This window comes from Euprymna scolopes, chromosome 16 (assembly GCF_053919585.1).
Source record: "Euprymna scolopes isolate OS-2025 chromosome 16, ASM5391958v1, whole genome shotgun sequence".
NCBI lineage: Eukaryota > Metazoa > Mollusca > Cephalopoda > Sepiida > Sepiolidae > Euprymna > Euprymna scolopes.
Genome location: NC_136497.1, coordinates 95,738,953 through 95,761,653, shown reverse-complemented (window position 1 = coordinate 95,761,653; position 22,701 = coordinate 95,738,953). Strand labels below are relative to the sequence as shown.

At 36.4% G+C, this 22,701-nt stretch overlaps 1 protein-coding gene across 5 annotated transcripts in view; it reads left to right on the top strand.

Moving 5' to 3' along the window:
• The window catches only part of LOC145296022 (guanine nucleotide exchange factor subunit RIC1-like), a 317,949-nt gene that overhangs the window by 130,212 nt on the left and 165,036 nt on the right, over positions 1–22,701 (top strand). For all 5 annotated transcript variants that reach the window (XM_080142059.1, XM_080142062.1, XM_080142061.1 and 2 more), the window contains exons 6-10: positions 1,398–1,531; positions 13,792–13,880; positions 18,857–18,945; positions 19,746–19,890; positions 22,214–22,262. In XM_080142059.1, coding sequence (XP_079998185.1) covers positions 1,398–1,531; positions 13,792–13,880; positions 18,857–18,945; positions 19,746–19,890; positions 22,214–22,262 — 506 coding nt within the window. The remainder of the gene's footprint in view (positions 1–1,397; positions 1,532–13,791; positions 13,881–18,856; positions 18,946–19,745; positions 19,891–22,213; positions 22,263–22,701) is intronic.

Here is a 22,701-nt window from a genome sequence, read left to right as displayed (position 1 = left end):
TGACCATCAAAAATATATCATATTTACTGACTCACTTTCAATACTCATATCTCTAAAAGAAAAAAAAATGACAAACCCACTTATTACAAAATTGCTAAACAAAATAGATGCCATAACCATGAAAAAAAACATTATCTTTTGCTGGATACCAAGCCATATCGGCATATACATGAATGAACAAGCAGATAAGGCAGCAAAGGAAACTCTGCAACAAAACCACATAAGTGGAAAAATCCCCTATACAGACCTAAAGACTAAAATAAACACATTTTTGAAGAGAAAATGGCAAGAAAACTGGAGCTCATGCACCAAAAACAAACTATTCCAAATAACACCAAATATTGGAACGAGAGACACCAAAAAGTTAACAAGAAAGGAAGAGGTAGTAATGACCAGACTGCGAATAGGTCACACTCACATCACCCACTCACATCTACTAAAAGGGGAGGAGACACCAAACTGTATAACGTGTCAAGAACCCTACACAATACACCATATACTGACAAACTGCATTGACCTTGAACAAATCCGAACAAAGTATTACCAAGAAAAAAATCTGAAAACAATATTAAACAAGATTGATCCCCAAAAAATTATCAATTTTCTGAAAGAAACTAAAATATACTCAAAAATATAAGGAAAGACCCCCCCCCCAAAAAAAAAAAAAAAACCTTAAGAAGAACAAACCAATATTTAACACAACATAACGAACCTTTCGGCATTAAATGACCCCAAAGTGGTTGATATGCCGTAAAACAAAAACAAACAAACAAACAAACTATAATTAGGTACATCTCAAATATTACAAATATATATATATTTTTTTAAATTCAATTTTCACCCCAAACAAGGCACAGTGCAACTTTGAAGTAGGGGGCTACTATCGGGGACATAATTTGCCGGGGCACTATGAAGGGAGATGAGCAGCAAGATGCTTGTTCACATTGCACTTGAACTTCTGCATATCAGTACAGTTGGGAAAGCAGAATCCCGGAAGGGAGCTCCAAAGACTTGCAGTTCTGGGGAAGAAACTATTGGAGTAAAAGGCTTTCTTACACCTAGGGATCTCTACTGTAAAGGGGTGAGACTTATTTGCTAGTCGGGTTTGTCGGGGGTAGTCACATCGAGGAGGTACAAGTGCTTGTAGTTTGTCAGAGCATTTACCATTAAAGTATTTGTAGAACAGGCAGAGGGATGCAGCATTTCGTCAATGGGACAGAGGCTGAAGCCTAGATGACAGCTAGTAGATATTTATATAACCTTTTTGCTGTTTTAGTCTAAAGTTATGTTTTTATATTCCCTCTGTCAATCGCTAGGTGCATAAGACTGATTTTATTTCTTCGATTAAATGTTTTCAAAAAGAATTTAATGGATAATTTATCATTATTTTCTTTCAGCAACCCGGATGAGTGAACGTGATGAATACATTACACAGTTTAACCACAGTCTCTTTTTAAGAGGTTATAGTTTGGTGCTATCAACTGGAAAAGCAGCTTTTGTTTTTTCATTGCCTTCCCAAAATGATAACAATGTAAGTCATTTTCTTCTCTATTTCTATCTTTCAACATTTGATATTCTCCTGCAATAAATAATCCCAAACCTATTGTTTAAGCGCATGATATTAAATATAATAAAGTAAAGTAATTTTTTTCTCGTCTATAATCATAATAATCAATTTTTTTCTCGTCTATAATCATAATAATCAAAACTTTTATAATCTGTTTTGCAATGCAATTAGTCTAACAAATTGGCATGTTTCCAGAAATTATGCATTCCTTTCTTTCAGTGTCTCCTATATTTTTTCCAGATTATCTGACTCTCTCAAATATTCTTCCAAAGAGAAAGTGATTTTGATTTTTATTCACTTTTACATATCTACTTTAACCGCTATCCAAAACCTCAGATCCTTTCTCAGTAGAAGGGAATTTTGATTAAATCACTTAAATGTTTCAAATTAAAAGAACATCTTTCAGCCATTTAGAAAGACTGATGTTTGTACATTCTATAAACATTCCAGGTTAATGAATTACATTTTAGCAAATAAATTGCATCAGAAATTAAAAAATGACCACAGTTTTTTTGTATGCGAGTACATTTTTAATGTTTGTAAAATATCGCATTTTCACTGGTATTTTTTTTTTTTTATATATTCATCTTCATATCTATGAAGTGAGTATAAACATTTTCCCTCCTGAAATACACAATTTCGCAGTTACATATGAGGTTGGTTTTGTGTGTGGAAAATCAAATTAGTTATCAACCTCATGAGTAAATGTCAACTGTTCAGAATGGTATCACACAACTAAATAATGAGCAGATTCATGTATTTCCTGTTGTAGTTAGTACTGTAGAAAACCAGCAAGGTGATTTTATATTCTTTGATACATTTGGTGGTACTCTTCTTCATGATACTAGAACTCCTCACTCAGCTTTTAAATTGATATTATACTTAGCAAAAGATGCAGATTCAATTTACTTAATAAAAAGGGATTAATCTGAAGATTTATTGATTGTATTGGCTAAATGTACAGTGGCACAAAAAACAATTAAAGCTTTAGATAAAATATTGCATGATCTCAAGAGACATGATGTTATGCTGGGTAGCATTACACTTTTATCAGATTACTTCTGATATGCACTTCATATTTTCGCATGGAAGTCACACTGATGAGCTCAGTGCTTTCATTAAACTATCATATTTGTGGAAGCATATCAAGACTGTAACATAATCACAAAAATGCATGTGTAGAGTTGAATGTAATAATCAAAGAAGAAAGTGCCCACGTGTGTGTGTGTGTGTGTGTGTGTGTATTGTGCAGTTATACAACTTACCTTCGGATGGGATCTGAGAGAGAGAGAAATTAAAGATGGCAGCCATGGATTTATAAGGTGTAGTTTTGTGGAATCTCACGAGATCTCATCTTCCACTGCACATGTATGCAAATGGAATAGGGTCAGTTTTCTAATAAAACACCTGTTGGCAGAGGTGGTGAGAAGAACACGTGCTGGAAGTTGAGAAATTTGACAGTGACGAATTCTAGCCAAACTTTTGTTTGTTGTATTTATTTTATTTTGTTTTGCTATTTACCAGCCCATTTAACTGCAAGCTATTTTGGCATAATGGGGGACAAGTTCGACCTTAAATTAATACCAGAATTCAACGGCTCGACCCCGGTACTTGACTGGGTGTGGAAGGTGGAACTACATTGCCTGTTGTCTAGTGTGAAGAGCATTGAACAGGTGGTTCCTCTACGTCTGTCCGGCGGGGCTTTCACAGTATATCAACAGCTTAGTCCTTAGGAAAAACAGGATTATGAAAGGATCAAGACAGCGTTATACAAGGCGTTCCCTATCGAGCTCACCACTGCTTAGGAGCAATTTGGGGCAAGAACCTTACATCCCGGCAAAACTCTCAACGTTTATTTGGCCGAGCTAACAAAGTTGACGGTGTTGTTTGGTGGGCTGCCTGAGCGGGCCTTGGCATGCAAATTTTTAGCAGGGCTCCCAACAGGAGCAAAGCAACTCCTGCGGGCTAGCTCAAGTATAGCTTCATTGTCCCTTAATGACCTGGTAGACTGGGCCAGGACCGTGATGAAGAATACTTATGAGAGAACCAGTAGTCGCTGCTGCACAACCCGCATCAAGTGATGATAGACTATCCCAGGGGCCCGACTTGCGTGGTGAAGTCATGTGTTACAAATGCAATGGCCAGGGCCACATTGTGAGGAACTGCCGGCAGTGACTGACAGCTGTTCGCTGCTACCGATGTAATGAGACTGGTGATATGGCTCGGGATTGTTCGGGGAAACTGGATCAGGGACAAGGTGCCAGCGTCAACATCTTCCCCAAACAGAAATTAAAAGAGGCGCTTCCGACCATTCAGGTTTATATCAATGAGACATTGTGCTCAGTACTCCTTGACTCGGGGTGCTCTTGCACCATAGTGAGCGTGGACCTCTGTCGCACTTGGAAGAAAAAGACTACTAGAGTAACCACTCTTATTGGAGCGACGCGGACATGTTGCGGGGTGGGCGCTGTGAACATTCGCACTAGAACTGGAAATTCAGCTAACGTTGATGCGCTGGTAGTACTCGAGAAACCGCTGAGCTTTTACCTGCTTCTAGGCTATGATGTCATCAGAGCCCTAGGTGGTGCTCACATAATGCAGACGGGGGGGGGGGGGGGGCGTTACAGTTTTAGAAGGTTCCAGTGTGCGCTGCTTTAAAGATTAATCAGCCAAACTTTATTGTCGAATTTGACCAGCAGCAGAAGGCTTGGACAGCTGCGTGAAAGTGGTCGGAAAACTGGAACCAGCCAAACTGCAAAATGAAGTAACAGAGTACCACATGCCCGACCAAATGAGGCCTGCATATGAAGAGAAACTTTGTGATTGGATCAAGGATGGCTGGTTAATTCTCTACCCCTATGAGAAACTTGGAGCTCCCTGAGGCCTGATTCCGCTAATGGGGTCACTCAGTACAACAAAGCAAAGGTGAGGCCAGTGATGGACTACCGTGAACTGAACGCGCATGTTGATGCGTTTACGGCAGATGCTGACATTTGTGCCAGCAAGCTACAAGAGTGGTGCCAGCAGGGTTCCAATGTGTCCCTGCTGGATCTAAGAAAAGCATACCTGCAGGTCCGAATCAGTGAAACAATGTGGCCATTTAAGACGGTGGTGTTTGCTGGCAGGAGGTACTGCCTTACCAGACTAGGCTTCAGGCTGAACATGGCATCCCAAATAATGTAGACCATCATTAACACTGTGTTTTCACAGGAAGAAACAATAAAAGATGGGACATCAGCGTACCTTGATGACATATATGTGAATGAAGACATTGTGTCATCATCGTGTGTAAGGTCCAAACTGGCCGAGTTTGGTTTGACATGCAAGGACCCAGAACGTTTGGAGAATGGCGTCCGTGTCTTGGGCCTGAACGTTCGACAGGAGCAACGGACTTTGAAATGGAGGCGCGGAACTGCAGTTCCTGAAGTGCCCGATGTTTTCGCGAGGCGAGCAGTATTCTCCCTGTGTGGAAAACTTGTGGGGCACCTACCAGTGTGTGAATGGACTCGTGTGGCAACAGGCATCATAAAAAGGAGGGCAAGCGCAGTCACCAAAGGCTGGGATGATGAAACAGCCGACGATCTATTGGTTTGCATGGTGAAGGAGACCATCGCAAGGGTGCAGCAGGATGACCCTGCCAAAGGAGACTGATGCATGCAGGAAGACAAACTGAACCTGTGGGTGGATGCGAGCTCTCTGGCAATTCGTGTACTGTTGGAGAAGAATGGGGCTGTAATTGAGGACGCGTGCTGATTGCGACCGGCGAATGACGCTGCTCAAATCAACCTGGCAGAGCTCGATGCGGTGACAAAAGGTATCAATCTGGCATTCCAGTGGAAAGTCAGGAAATTGCACATATACATGGATTTGCTATATGTGTACCACTTGATATCAGACACACTGACAGGCAAGACCAGGGTACGCACTGAGGCAGCCAGTGAGATGCTGATCAAACGGAGGTTGGAGACCGTAAAAAAGCTGGTAACAGAGTACAACCTGTCTGTGGATGCGGTACTGGTCACTTCAAATTGCAACCTTGCTGGTAAGCTCACTTGGGTGCCACAGAGATGGTATGACACCATAAAGAAGAAAACCGAGCCAGTACCATTATGTGCTGCTTCTATTGAGGTATCGGATGAAATTGGGAAGATACACCACCTCAGTGGGCACCCCGGAGTGAGAGGGATATGTTATTTTGTGCATTGTCCACTCCGTCACTGTCCAAAAGTGCAGTGAGAGTGGTAGTTAAGGAATGCCAAACATGTCAATCGACCCCTGCCCCAGCCAGATGGCAGAAAGGTCAGCTGGGAGTAGACGCGACTTGGAGCCGACTGGGTATGGACATAATCCACTATGGCAGCTAGCACTTCCTCACCCTGATCACTTGTGGACCGACAAGGTTTGCGATCTGGCGCCCGTTAATAAGACGGGATTCCTCCAGTGTCATCCGTGAATTGGAGTCTATATTTTATGAACGGGGGCCACCTGAAGAGATCCTCACAATGACATAATTACATGGTCTTCTGCAGTGGGGAGTTTAGACATTTCGTAGATAAGTGGGGGATCCAGCTCAAACACAGATATGCATATGTACAGAGTGGCAACGGCATAGCAGAGCGGTGCCATCGAAGCGTGAAGAGGATTGCGGCAAGAAAACATTGCACGATCACAGAGGCGGTTTATAGATATAATGCAACACCAAAGGATGACATGACTGCTGCAAGCACACCCACCAGTGCAATCCATTGCTATCAAGTGCGCATCAAGGACATTGATGCTCATCTGCCTGATCGACAGGAAACCCGAGGGCCGTATGAGTTAGGGGACACTGTCTGGGTGAAGCCTCCCAATAATCAACTCACCAACAGCTTTCAAAGAGGGCGAATCACTGGCATCATCAGTGAGCAAGCCGTGCTAGTCGATGGTACCCCACGCCATGTGAAGGATATCCAGCCTGCCCTAAATACGAACCAGTTGGCGAGTAGCAGTGATGGTGAATCATCCAACGATGACCTGTGGATCAGACCTATTCCCCATGATGGTACAACTGCAAATCCCAACACTGACGCCGATAGTTCCAACACCCCTTCTGAGAGCTCCGATGAAGATGAAAAAGTCCAGCCTGATGGTATGACTGTACGCTCTAACGCTAATGTCAATGGTTCTGACACCTCTTCTGAGAGCTCCAATGAAGATGAAGTAGTCCAGCCAATCCCCCCTCGTAGGAGTGCCCGCAACAAACGACCACGTCCACCAGGCCATATATGTGGTCTGGAGACCAGGGGGAGGGGTGTAGAGTTGAATGTAATAATCAAAGAAGAAAGTGCCCGTGTGTGTGTGTATTGTGCGGTTATACAACTTACCGTTGGATGGGATCTGAGAGAGAAATTAAAGATGGCAGCTATGGATTTATAGGGTGTAGTCTCGTGGAATCTCACAAGATCTCATCTTCCACTGCACATGTATGCAAATGGAATGGGGTGGGGGTCAGTTTTCTAATAAAACGCCTGTTGGCAAAGGTGGTGGGGAGAACACGGGCTGGAAGTTGAGAAAGTTGACAGTGACGAATTCTAGCTGAACTTTTGTTTGTTGTATTTATTTTATTTTGCTTTGCTATTTACCAGCCCATTTAACTGCAGCATGTTCATATCAATAGTGAGTTAATGGCTAGTTAGTTTGTCTTGCTACTTAAAAATATAATTGATGGCAAGATTGTTATTACTCCAGGTATTGCATCAGTTGTTTTATTACATACTTTATTGCAAATGGTCAAAGCAATTTTACCCCTTAAAAATGACATGGTACATGCCATCAATCAACAGCTGCTTGATGAAATTCAAGTTGATAGCTGGATACACAATTATGTTTCTCCAGAATCCTAATGTTTAAAGGCAATACTTTGCTGGTTGCTTATCATTTATTTTAACATTGTGGAGTTTGCGTTTATGTTGGATAATCATAAGCAGCAAATAATTCAATAATGGATATGAAATTTCTTGAGTTATGCAGAGACATGGTTTAGTTAGTTAAATATCAAATACAAACTGATGACCATGCATTTTACACATTTGCAGTATTTTCCTTGTGTTTCTTCTTTTGTTGTGGGTGTGAAAAAGTAATTTGTAAATTAGCCTTAAATAACCTTACCCTACTCTAACTTATTTTACTAAATCATTTGATATAAATCGAACAAATTTTTCAAAAAAAATCTAAGAGGTTAATGTAGTTTGCTTGAAGCATTGTTTAGTGTATATATAAAGATATTTTATAAAAGGCAATACAATGCAGAGAGAGGTGTAATCGATAGACATAAACTGAACAAATTAAAATATATATTGGTATAATGAGCTATGTAGATTCACCTTTTATTAATACTAATATACACGCACAAAAGTGCATTTTTACCTAAATGCAAGTTTTTTTTTAAATTAAAAAAATTTTTTTTTACATGGGAATCACCACTTATCAAGGCTCGGAAGCCACACGGGGATAAGGGTTATTTTATGTACAATAATCAATGGGATAATATCGTAGAAATAGTTGGTATTGGAGATTTGATAAAGCGTCTTACTTACGGAGGCGATTAATCAGGAATTTGTTTATGTTGGACTTGGAGATGTCCAAGTTGTAGTTAGGTGGGAAACAGGCAAACAGAAGAGATCTCCACAGGCATACACTTCTCAGAAAAAAGCTATGTTCATGGAATCTACGTTTTGATTTAGGCACAGATAAAGAGTGGGGGAAATTACTGACAGTGGTTTTAGCTAGATGGGTGTTTATCATGAAATATTGGCCAGGGGGGACCAGAGATTGGAGCTCGGACGAGCACTTGCCATGGAAATAACAATAAAACAAAGACAGGCTCGCAACGTCTCTTCTGTGAGAGAGAGATTGTAGGGAAGAGAAGAGAGCATCCCCCACTAAGCCACAAAGTCTATTTTGTACTTTGTCAAGGCAGGATAGGCTGTTTTTTGAAGCTCCAGCCCAGCATCTTTGGGCGTACTTGGCTTTTATAGAGATAGAGAATTGCATCAGTAGTGAGATATCTTCTGGAGCAGTAGACGGATCCCACCATTTTCCCAGCGACCCAGGCAACAGACTCGATATATATGTTCCATTTCAGATCAGGAGTAAAGGTCACACCTAGGAGCTTGTCAAAACATGAAGCCTCTCCAAGACAAGAGCCATCCATTTCAATTGATGCTAGATGAGGAACAGAGCGTTGATGATGTAAAGTTAGGAGCTTGGTTTTAGATGCATTAAAAGTAACCAGCCATCTCTTCCCCCACTGAACCATGCGCTCAAGGTCAGAGGAGAGAGAATCAGAGAGAACTTTGTCATTTACAGCCTTTGATGTGTTGCCGTAGATGGTCGTGTCATCAGCATAGATGTCAACAAATGATTTAAGTATGTGTTTTGGGAGATAATTGATGTAGATCAGGAAGAGAGTTGGGCCCAGGATGGACACCTGGGGGACTCCAGCATCAATACTGTGAGCTTCTGATTGCTGCCCATCAACCACTACTCTTATGAACCTATCAGAGAGAAATGATTTAATTATTGAGAAAACATTTACAGTTATACCTTAGCTGGAAATCTTGTGAAGTAGGCCCTTATGCCAAACCTTATCGAAGGCCTTTGATATGTCAAGAGCAATTGCCCTAGAAAGGAAGCCTTTGTACAGAGATTCACTAATCCTATGAGATATAACTGTTAGCACATCAGCTGTAGATCTAGCAGAACGGAAACCATATTGCATGTCACTAAGAAGGTTATTTCTGCTAAGGTGGTTGACTACTTTATTTAATATGGATTCCAGTAACTTACTCATGATGCACAAGAGGCTTATTGGTCTGTACTGAGAGGGAGATGACTTATCCCCTGAGTTCTTAAATACAGGGCATACTGACAAGGTTTTCCAGGGTGTTGGAAAGCACTTCTCCTTAAGGCAACGCTTAAAAAGTTTTGTAAGTATGGGGGCAAGTTCTGGTCGAAGCTTTTTCAACACTATAATTGGAATGCCATCTGGGCCAGTTACTTTACTGGAATCAAGGTTCTTGATTAGCTTGGCGACCTCGTGCACAGATATTTGTATGTTGGATAATGTGTTGTCTGTTGTAGGAGGAAATACGGGGATTTGATGCCCTTCGTCGCAGAGGGTAGAGTTAGCAGCAATGCTCTTGGCGAATAGTTTGGCCTTGTCTGATGAGATGACCTCAGGTCCATTGATGATGGTTGGGATAGAACGCGCACACATGTTCAGGATCCTGTTTGCTATTTGCCAAAACTGGTGGGAACGAAGTCGTTGCTCGGCTACTTTAGATTTGACAGACTGAGCATATAGCATTCTTTATTACTCTTTTACAGTGGTTGCTGGCAGTCCTGAAGGCAGCTTTAGTCTCAGTGCATCTATTATGTTGGTAGCTATGGAAAAAATGATTTCTGTGCGCAATGGCAGCAGCACATTCTGGAGAGAACCATGGTTGGCTATTAGGTTTTTGTTGGAATTTTTTGGATGGTATGAATCGGTCTATACCTACAATTAACCATTCGGTCAGGTCTGATACTATAGAGGATACATTCTTTTTAAACATGGAATGCAGAGGTAGATCAGATATGAATGTATGGAAGCTATCCCAGTCAGCCATAGAGTATTGATATACAGTACGGTGGAGAGGTACATCTGAAGACTTATTGTATTTCATTTTTATCTTAACTGATACAACTGTGTGATCGGAGGATCCTAGAGGAGATAGAATGGAACATGAACATAGCTCAGGGGAAGTTGTGAGAAAAAGGTCTAGAAGGCTTGCATACTGACCAGTAGTATCGGGCACACGGGTGGGTTCGTGAACAATCTGAGTGAGGTCATAGGCAATGGCAAAATCATGACAGAACCTCCCCTCATCATCTGTCTTATTTGAGTGGGTCAGCCATTCCACATTATGAACATTGAAGTCACCGCAAATGTGAATGGTAGCCGGAGATGAGCAGACAGGATAAGGTCAATTTTCTAAGATATACTCTTAAGGATAGTAACCCCTGTTGTGGGGGCGATAGAGGGCAAATATGAATGTGGTGGTGTAAGCAAGTGCAACCTGGAAGCACATATAAGGTAAATTAGGGTCTTCTCTGGAGATATCTCTACCACACAGGAAGCCGTCTTTAATGTAGGTGCATATTCCATGTCCATGGCGATCTTGGGGGTCAGATTTAGATGTTAAGTTAGAGTATCCTTTTATTATGAACTAGGGAAGTGGTCGGCCCTATGCCAGTTTTGCTTACAAAGAGTAAGTTCGGTTTTGTCTCCTGTAATTGGTTTTCAACCTCTGGAAGGTTAGAACGTAGACCCCTGATGTTGAAGAAGGAGACATGGTAGTAGGGGGTCTACGTTGGAGGATGGGGTTCTAGGTTTATTCATGTTTTTTTTGAGATATTTCATGTTAAATTTTTGGGGTTTGTGGAACAGGTCGACAGACTTGGTTAGAGTAGGAGACAGAGAGGGAAAGTAAGAGAGAGAAAGAGAGGAAAATTTTTTTTTTGTAGCACATAATAAGGTAAAGCCGTAACAATTACCCACTAGTATGGCATCGAGAGGCCCCACCAGAAACTACTGTATGGTCCAGAATCTATTCACCAAATGGCATTACAGCAGCCCCAATACTTTACACCTGCTGATAGGACAGCCTCCTTAGTGGTTAACCAAGGTTCGGGTCCCTGACTATCAGGCGGGTAACATCAGCCCAGATGAAACGTTTACCTCAAGCACCCTTACTAGTGACGTGGCCACAAGGATAGACATAGAAACAGAAAAATTTCCCACATTTCCCCATTACTAATTTATTACCCCCAAATGCGGCATATATATATATATATATATATTTTTTTTTTTAATATAAGTATCCACTGACATGTTTCGTTGTCTACAACTCCTCAGAGTGGCTGAATCTAGTGAGATTTGAAATCGAGATTTAGGTAAAAATGCACTTTTTTATAAATAATTGAATTCATGCAAAACATATCACAAAAACAAATAAATAACATTTATGTAAATTGCGATATATCCAAACAGTTGTGCGAGATGGTTCAGTGATTTAGGCTTCTTACCGTGGGGTCCCAATTTCGAATTTTACTAGATTCGACCACTCTGACAAATTGTAGATGATAAAACGCATGTCAGTGATCATTATATTTAAAATAAACAAAAAACAATATATATGCCGCTTCCCATTTGGGTAAAAATGCACTTTTGTATAAATAATTGAAGTCATTCAAAACGTATTGCAAAAACAAATAACACACACACATATATATATACATATATTTTTATACTTTTATAACATTGTATTATATTCTTGGTGATCTGATGGAAGTTCCATATGATATTTTGGGAACATTTCCCTTCTTCAAATATGTTCACTTTTAGTTCAATCATGTTGCTGTTTACAAGTTTAACACTTATCTGAGTAAGGAAAATGTTTCCGAAATATAATATGAAACTTGCATCAGACAAGAATATAATAGAATGTTATAAAAGTATTGAAAAAAAAAAACTAATTTAAATTGTAGTTTGATTTATTGCTTATCTATTTTTTAACTCATAGAATTTATCCCCCCCCCTCCAAATAACTAATATTTTTCCTTTTTCTCACCCGGCACTGAAGATTCCCAAAAGAATGAAACACTAGTGTCTGTAGATATTTATCTATTATAGTAAATAATTATATATATAATAGCAAAAGTACCCGTCGTTGACTGGGTTCAAAAACAGCCTACAGAAAATGGACTCTGATTTATGAAAGTATGATAGGTTATGAAAAGGAACGGTTGTAAAGAGATAGCTTCGAATTTGGGAGTATCAAAACCAAAGCAAAATATGATGAAAGTGAAAATAAAATAGATAAACCCCATAATTTATTATACCATACCTGTTCACACTGAAAAACTTATCACAATATTCTGTGGATCTATATTAAAAAATCTTGTTAAACTTTGTGACATATTTCCATTCTATGGAGGTCAGGCGCGAATGAACACCCCATAATTTTATTATACCATATTTCTTCAAACTGAAACATAATTATCAAAGTATACTTACGCAGATAGATATGAAAAGTCTTTATTAAAGTTTGTGCCTATTTCCATTCTATGGAGGCCAGGCGCGAACGCAGACCCCACAATTTTATTATGCCATCCCTATTTAAGTTAAAACATACTTATCAAAGTATTATGTACATCTATATCAAAAACACTTGTAAACGTTTTTTTTTAATTTTTAAATTTTTTTATTTCCATACTTTGTGGACTAGGCTCGTATGCAGACCCACAATTTTAATGAATCATCATTATGCCAGATCAAACATACCCATTCCTGTGTCTTGATACATCTTCTATCATTATATGTGATCAGTTTTCTATAATAGTCAACCATATAGGAGCCTATTCGTGACCAGACACACACACAGACGTTCACCTTTATATTATAGATATAGCCACTTTTGTGTGTGTGTGTGTGTATATATATATATAAATAACTACTTCATTTAATCACATAAATTAATATATGAAAATATAATTTTATATGTAAATTTTCAGTATTTACTTAAAAAGTGCTCAATACATAGGTAGAGCTAGGTGGTAAGTTATAAAAATATATATGGCAATTAAGCTACACAGAATATTCCGTCAGGCTAATGCCAAATATTATATATATAATGATTTTTTTTCCTTTGACTAATTGTGAAGTAGTTATTTAAGTTGACGGAGAATTATTTTAAAATGATAACATTCATAAAATACTATCTAAAATTTTAATATCATGAAAATAATGCCAGATCTAGTCAGCTAGTATTCTAATAAAAGAAATAGTTATTAAATGTTTGTGTAATATTTTTATTCGATCTTTCCTTGATCGTTTTGTAATATTAGAACTAAAGTTGTGAAATTAGAAGGCATAAAGTCTAACTTTGACTCTTAGAATTTGAAAATGTTTTAAAATCTTTTATTATTCCGGCTGTTGATTTTTCAGAGATTAAAAATCTTATTTGAACTCCTAGCATTCTTTCAATGCTAAACCAAAAAAAAAAAATTGTTTATGGTATACAAGTGAAATTACAATAAAACAGAAACACTTTTTCTAAGTATAATAAAATTGCTCATCTGATCTATTGTGCATGCTATTTGAAAATATATTTTAAACAAAGCCACTTTTGTTTTTCTTCTAGCAACGTGGTGTTTGGGCAAGAGAGTTGACAGATGCTGTTTGTGTAGATGTTAATCACAGATATAGACTCGTTGCCTTTGGCTGTGCCAGGTAAGTCTTTTTTACATTTATTAAGTGTGTATTTAGGCGGCATTTTTTCTGAAGCAAACATTGTTAAAAATAATATGGAGCTTATGTTTAATTGTACCTTTTTTAATTTAAAAAAAAAAAATGTTTAATTTTTTTGTGGTCATGAACGTTTTTGATTCTTTGTTGAATCATCATCAAATAAGACAAGCAAATGGACAGAAAAGCTGAAAAATAAGGAGGGAATCTCACAAGCAGCTACTAGCATTTGTAGACAGATGCTGGCAGAATATCTTCGGACTGTTTAGGGGAAACATTAATGGCCTAAATTCCATGTACTCAAATTAGTATCGCAGTATAAAAATAGTATTATACTAAAATTTTTTAATATTATTAATTTCATAGGCCGTATATGGACCTTATATTAATTTTTCAGATTTTCACACAAAAAGAATATAAAAATAAAAAAAGGTACAATTTAACAGAAGCTCTTACTTTTCATGTTTGCATATATAAAGAGTTTGTATACATGAGGAAAGGTTTTTTTATAGCACAAATATTGTTGGACAAAACCCACTTTTTTTTTTTTTTTTTAAAACATTAATATGTGAAAATTTGATTAGAACGATGAAAATGAAAAATTTTCAATTTTACTGTGAATATGTACTTTAATTAAAAACGTGATTTTTTTGTAAAATTGGATTAATCCACAATGTTATTTTTCAAAATCCAATATATCCATTATATCTATATAAACTATATAACCATCAAAGCCTGTAAATGACAAAGTTCTCTCTGATTCTCTCTCCTGATCTTGAGCGTGTGGTACAGTGAGGGAAGAGGTGGCTGGTTACTTTTAATGCATCTAAAACCAAGCACCTATCTTTACATCATCAACGCTCTGATCCCCATCTAGCATCAATTGAAATGGATGGCTCTCATCTTAGGGAGGCTCTATGTTTTGAAAAGCTTCTGGGTTTGACTTTTACTCCTGATCTTAAATGGAACACGTACATCAAGTCTGTTGCCAAGGTCGCTGGGAAAATGGTGGGATCCTTCTACCACTCCAGAAGATATCTCACTACTGATGCAATTCTCTATCTATATAAAAGCCAGATATGTCCAAGGATGGAATACTGCTGCCACATCTGGGCAGGAGCTGCTAAAAACAGCCTATCCTGCCTTGACAGAGTACAAAATAGATTTCATGGCTTAGTGGGAGATGCCCTTTTCTCTTTCCTGCAACCTCTTTCCCACAGAAGAGACGTTGCGAGCCTATCTATGTTTTATCGTTATTTTCATGGCAAGTGCTTGCCTGAGTTCCAATCTCTGGTCCCCCCCCCCCTCACCAATCTTTCACGATAAACACCTGTCGAGCTGAAACCACTGTCAATAATTTTCCCCTCTTTATCAATGCCTAAATCAAAACGTAGATTCCAGGAACAAAGCTTCTTTCTTAGAAGTGCACACTCTCTTCCGTTTGCCTATTTCCCACTTAACTACAACTTGGATGTCTTCAAGTCCAACATAAACAAATTCCTGATTAATCGCCCCCTTAAGTAAGACACTTTGTCAAATCTCCAACACTAACGATTACTACGATACTATCTCATTGATTACTGTACACGCAATAACCCTTATCTCCGAGTGGCCTCCGGGCCTTGATAAGTGGTGACCACCATGTAAAAAAACAAAGCAAAAGAAAACAAAAATAAAATAATTGTCACAAGAAAGTTTAGACACCTGTAAAAGTATCTAATATTTAATTAATGAGTACAGCCATCTAAATGTCATATCCATATTATAACTGCGGAAATTAAGAAAAGTGTAAATTTTTCAGAGAATGTTTTCGTTTTTACTATTCTGGAATGTTATTTATATATCTTTACGCAGTACTATCTTTTGAGAAAAATAGCTATCCAGAAAATATTTAAAATATAAAACTAAGTGATTTAAATTTAAAATTTCTATTTCATTTTTTTTTATTTTTGAAATAATTAATATTTTCTTAATGAGATACATGTCACTCTTCATCACTATTTATATTGATGCTATTGGGCATATATAATAATAATAATAATAATAATAATAAAGATTAATGGTTGTTGTAAGTAAGGAATCAATGGTAAATGGCTCTTGTGACAATGCAAAGTTATTTGCAAATGTAACCAGAAGAGGTGGAGAGTACTTGAAATCTAAGGAGAATTGTTGTAACCCAGACTCCAGGGAACACCATCTTGGCCAGATCCAGAAAAGTTTGGGAGATTGAGATAAACTGAGGACAACAGATAACCCAACCTCGACAAGACATAGATGTGGGTTTTAGTGTGTAGAAGGTTAATGGTGACACACACAGTTCAACTGAAAAGCATTAGTCAGTGTTTTCTGTTGTTTTTTTTCTCCTGTTATTTTGTTTTTACATGTAGCACCATTTTCCTTTTAAATGACATTGTGATACTATAGTTGCACCCACCTCCAAGTGCTAGCAGGTAGAAAAAGGATATTTAACAGAATTGAAATAGGGTTTCTTAGTAGGAAGATAGAAAAAAGAAATTTGACATGGGATTGTTGATCAGGGTGTGGCGGTCACTAACCAATGGATTGAATAATGGACCTGTAGATATATTTAGATTTAGTTTTCAGGTACTTTAGGATTGACAATGAGTTTTATGACACTGGTGATTGGCAAGGAGTTTTATGACGTTTTACAATAGTTGTGATTTGGACACTTTACGACTGCTGCTGTGATTTGGATTTAATGACAGTCGACAGTTGAAGCTTGGACTCTGTGGAGTTCAGTTCAAAGTTAGACACAGTTGAACACAGATTATGCCTTGGAGCATATGAGGAAATGAACTAACCAGCCAACAGATGAACCCAGTCTTGACAGAATGTACATGTGGACTTTAACAATAGGGACACACACACAGTCCAATTAATATGTGTGTAAAGCATCAAAGTGTTTTCTTTTGTTGTCCTGTTCTATTTTTATACTTGTGAACCTGGGTACTCCCATCAACGCTAATGTGTAAAAGATGACACTGCCATAAGAATGAAATGGAGAAGAAATCTATGGCATACAATGCTGGAGTCAGCGAGCTGTCGAGCAGGAGGACACTTGGTTTCACACTGCTAGTTTAAAATAATAAACATTTCATTAACTTTGTTGTAAACATGAAACATTAACATTTTCATAATTTCAAAACAAATTTATTCATCTTTTAATTGTGACCATAAGAGAAAGAAATGAATCAATTTGCTTTTTTACTTTTAACTTATTGAAAATCAAGTTGGTCGATTTAAAAAAAAAAAAATCATCATTTGAACAGAAATGCAAAATATTTGTCCATAAAATCAAATAATATTGCAAAACAAATATTTGTTATATTAGATCAAAACAATCATTGAATTACAATAAAAACAGCAAAAAAAAAAAATAAATAAAGCAAAAAAGATTTTATTAAGTATTATTTTTTTTATTAAAACCAATATGCAAATAAGTTAACTTTCAAACTCTTATTGTAGATACATGAAACGGTGTAAAAAAAAGATGGTGCGTCTAATGAGATGAATTATCTTGAAATAGATTTACTTTATTGTTAATGTGAGAAATGAGCCAAACTTTTGCATTTATTCATTTAGATTTATAGAAAAATATTAAAAAAAAAAAAAGGAAAAGTTATTATAAAAAAATCACTGACTGTTTGAAGTTAAAGTTTAGAATATATATTTTCTAAAAGGCAATGACATAGAACAGTGAATAAAGATAGTCAATATCATTGTATAACAGTGGAGTATGTATTTAGTTTTCCATACTTCATTATAGCAAACCCGCTTTCACAGATCATTATATTGAAATACTTAGTGTGGAATTCTATTAGTTTTTAATTTTTGGTTGTATCACATAGAGAGTTAAGATGGCTCTTTACAGAGTGAAATGATAAAGTTGTCGCTCTGAAGAAAACAACACTACAGCTTTATTTTTTGAATTTTATTGATAAAAATCAATTCAGGTAACTTGATTATGTCGTAGAGCTAACATCTATTTAATGATGTCACTTTCAGCCTCAATAACCACCTCGATATGGGTCCAGAACTGGGAGCATAACTTTTCCACAAGTGCTGAAGGGAGCTCGGTGAATACTTGGCAGATGGCTGCGATCAGGCTGGCTTTGGTGTTGTGGGAGCTCATGTTTGTGATATTCTCGACATATGACCAAATGAAGTAGTCCAGTGGGTTCAAGTTAGGGAAGGAGTGAGGCCAGTAAGAGAAGGGTACAAACCCATAGCACTCCTTCTGAAGCCAAGCCTGGGGTTTTTTATACTTGTTTTAATATAACGGAATGTGATGCAAAGTAGTAATTACTTAATGCTGTTTTAAATAACATCACAATGGCTCAGACTTCCTTGCGATGCTTTAAAACTGCATTAAATAATTATTATTCATGGCATATTCTGTTGTCATAAAACTGTTATGCAGGTTGAGTTGTTTAAGGATTTAAAGAGCCATCGTAACTCTCTAAATAATACAATTATATATTATGCATAATAATTTACAAAATTAGCATGCCGAATTTTGAGAATTAAAACTACAAGTTAAGAAAACAAAGCAAAACAATAAATTTAAGATATAAAAGAACACTTTTTTCTTTATATTTTCATGTGATATTACGTTTTGAAACTTTTGTTTTTTTTTTAGATAAGAATTAATAGTTAGTATCATTTGAATTACTATTTTCATCTTTTGAGAATATCATCCAATATAAGAACAGTAGTGCAAATAACATATATTATGTGGTGCTATACCCTACACTTGGGAGGCCCCTATTTATGAAACTTAAATTTTTTTTTTCACCTATAGAATGGTATATAAAAAAATGGGATTGCACTGAAATTCTGTATTGTAATTTATAATCATTAATTGAACTTCAATAATAAAATTTGTAGGGAAGCATTTAATCATACTGTTACTTATACTTGTTTTTTTTTTTCTTGTTTAGTGGTGAAGGAGTGGTTTATTCTTTTGATGAAATTGTGGGTGCCCTTGAAATTTCTCATCGCTTGCAGGTATCAAGCAAAGATTACCCTGGTAAAGAATTTACTTTTCTTTCTTTTTGTTAAATGAAAAATGTAAGGTTGGTGTGCAATGCATGTTGCAAACCACAGATTTATTACCACCCGGAATTTACTTTTTTGTTTTGACTTTTCCTTGAAAAAGTAATCACCTCTTAAAAGCAAGAAGGCAAAGCAAATTAACATTCTATAAAGGTTATGTCCATCTCAGCTAATAAACACTCATGTCAGTCAATTTTTATGTCCATAGATTAAAAGCTGATAAATCTGAAGTGGTCTTATGGAGTGGTTCAATTAATATCTCCATTGGAAAAAAAGACAGGTGATGGAGATTTGGGTTTCTGTCTCAGAAACAAATGTGCTTTTGGACTTTTTTTAGTTGGACTCTAAGTACAGTCATGATTCTAAGCAGGTTGGTCTGTTCTTATTGTAAGTCTTTTGACACAAGTATAATTTTAAACAATTCTACTTCTTAGAAAAGTTGTACAGATATAATCATGGACATAATTGCATTAATTTGAATGCCACACCCACACAATAAGAAAAAGTTGTTATTCTCTATTCTATCATTGTTTTTGACCTTTAAGGAGTATTTTTTTAAGCTCCTTACATCAAGTGGCTTCATATCTTATCTGGAGCAATTTCCATAAAATAATTCTTTATAACTTGACCAATTGTCTTATATATTTGTACCTCAGATTGATTTTTGATAATTGCTTTTTTTTTTTTTTTTTAATGCATTATTCAATTTTATTTTAATTTTTTCATAATCACCAACAAAAGTTAATTTTATTTTTTTTCAAAATTTCTTTGCAGATGCTGGTGGTATTGTTGGAGGTGTGTCATCTCTAAAATGGACACCAGATGGCACTGCTATTGCTCTATGCTGGGAACATGGCGGCTTTTCTTTGTGGAGTGTTTTTGGTGCTCTTCTCGTTTGTACTTTGGGTGGAGATTATTGGTAAATTTCTTTCCACTTTCTATTTCATGGCAGATTTAATTGTAGAATTATTATTTTTTAAGAAATCATGAATTATTTAAAATTTTACATATTTTACTTTTGTATTGGAGTTCTAAAACCTGATTTATGCTGTTCCCTTTTTTGTATTAAATTTAACCGAATATTACCAGTAAAGCTAGTGATATCATTAAGTCAAACTGACCTACAGACGTCTCCCATTTTAGATATATAATTCAGACATGAATTGGAACAACTACATTGTGGATATTGCCAAGGCTGCTGAGAAGAAAATAGACTTCTTTCTACTAGAAAACTACTCGCACATGAGAATGTCCTATTTCTCTACAAAGCCGCCATTCACCTATGCATGAAGTATTGTTGCCAAATATGGGTAGGTGCATCTGTCACTAGTCTCTCTTTTTAGACCGGATAAAAACTACCCTTCTCAAGTATTTGAAGAGAACAGGGTTACTCAACAAAATTAAAAAAAAAGAACAACAAAAAAACAATACCTTATCTAACTATATAAACATAGACACTGAACACCAGATACATACATAAAACTTATTACTATTAATGTATATGAAAAAAAGACTCTGGCATTAAATGACCACATATGCCATAAAACCAATCAATCAACCAATCATAAACAGGATACATATCCAATCTAATAGGTCTTGCACTGTTGCATACCTGTGCTTTTTTTTTACAAGTACTTGAATGTGTTCCGAGGAACTTCTAGCATTTATGCCTCCTCGATGGATTTTGCACGGACTGCAAGACTTTGGAATTCCCTTCCTGTTTCTAGTTTCACTAACTGTACTGCAGGAGATTAAATGTAATGTGAAGAGACATTTTGCAGCTCAACTCTCAATATAGTCTCCTGTGGATATGATCCTAATTAGTAGCTCCTCATGTCCAGGTGTCAATACACCTTGTTTAAAAAGATAATGTTCGTATCTAACAACATTCAGTCTGTTTGGTTATGAATGTAGAATGTGTATAAGATATTCTGTGTAAAAACGAAATTGTAGCAAGTTTCATTTTAACATTGATCTACAAACAAAGCCACAAAATGAGTTTGATAATGTAAACATGAATTTATAATTCATAAAATGAATATTGATTAATGAACTAGACTGTATATCCATTAGTATATATACAGCCTATTGTATAAAATGCATTAAGATCTATTTTAGAGATTGTGAGTTCAATCACAGGGAAACATTTAAAGAAATGGGACATGGAAAGAGAACAGCAAACCCCCAATAAAGGGTTCAGTTCAAAATTTCTGAAATGTTGTTGCATCTGACAAAACACTTAGAAAATGCTGGCGAGTAGAATGACTGGTTTGAATCGTTGGGAAGATAACAATGAAGAAAAGGACCATAATCCAAATATAAATAATGTAAACAAGACATCATCTCAGAAATATTTTTTTTTTATGTTTTTGAATTTTTGAGATGAAGATTCGTTATTCATACTATTTCCATTATTCAGACTGCTGTTCTCGTCTTGAGTTTTATTTTCACAATTTTTCTGTCAGTATTACCTCTGACCTCCTTTGGGCATATTTTGTTGAACTCTGGAATCTGTACAGAATTTCAAATGGAACCTTTTCTTTAACCCACAAAAGTAGCTTGCTCTCGTCCTGTCAGTTATGACTTGGTTGAAGTATTAAGTAATTTTCAACTGTATTATGAGTGTTGCCCACACTGAGGATTGAACCTTCAACCTCCAGAAGATCATGGATCTTTGAACTTGAATTAAAGCGTTCTGTTCAAAGTTTCATGCAAATTAGTTTAACTGAACGATTCCAAAGTTTGACAAAATACACATGAAAAGTCCTACAAAATCATACAAAAATGTCCTACAAAATCATACAAAAAGTCATACAAAATCATACAAAAAGTCATACAAAATACACATGAAAAGTCAATGAATTGTGAAAATGACTGAAGAAAATAACACTCAAGATGTATCTCAAGCTGAGGTTAGAAATTTCTTGAATGATTTCTTACATCTGTTTCCATTTTATGTTAGCAATTAGGATCAAGTCGTCATTAACTTATCCTCTCCATGTCTTAAATGCTTTACTGTGCAACATTGATGAAGAACAAGATTTGGAACATTTTGGATGACTGATGGCGGATAACTATACCACTTAAAATGTTGTGTGACACAATTTTTCGTAGAAGCCTTTACAGTGAAGTGGACAATTTCTTCCATCTGATTCACTGCAGCCAAGAATGTTTGTTATGATTTGTCATCGATCGCATCTCACATAATGAACTTATGCAGTTATATTTTAATGTTTATCTAGGTTCCCCAAAGCTGGTAGTCATTTGTATCCTTCTCCTGTCCGTTCTATGGTATGTATACTTAATCGATTTTTAATATGATTATTTTGTATTAAAATGTTAAATTGTGTTTAAATAATCCTCTCCATATGTTTCTTATACTTTTTTCATTCTTTGATAATATTTACTTAAAATGTATATACCTGCATGAAATCTCATAAAATCTGGTTCAATTCAGGTGCTATCAGATCAGGCAATCTGAAGATATTGACTTCCTGACCTAAAATGCACAAAACAATAATGTTATTGTTTTTTTTTTTTCCTTTTCATTTGCAGGACTTAATTGTGTTCTGTAAAGTAAAAGTCAAAAACAATTCTCCTGCATAAAACAACCAAACTAAATACCACGAATAAATATTTTAACTTGAAACATAATTTTTCCCCCATAATTACTGGATTAGGCATTAAACAATTTGAAAAAGGTTGATATACTCTAAAACAAAACAACTAA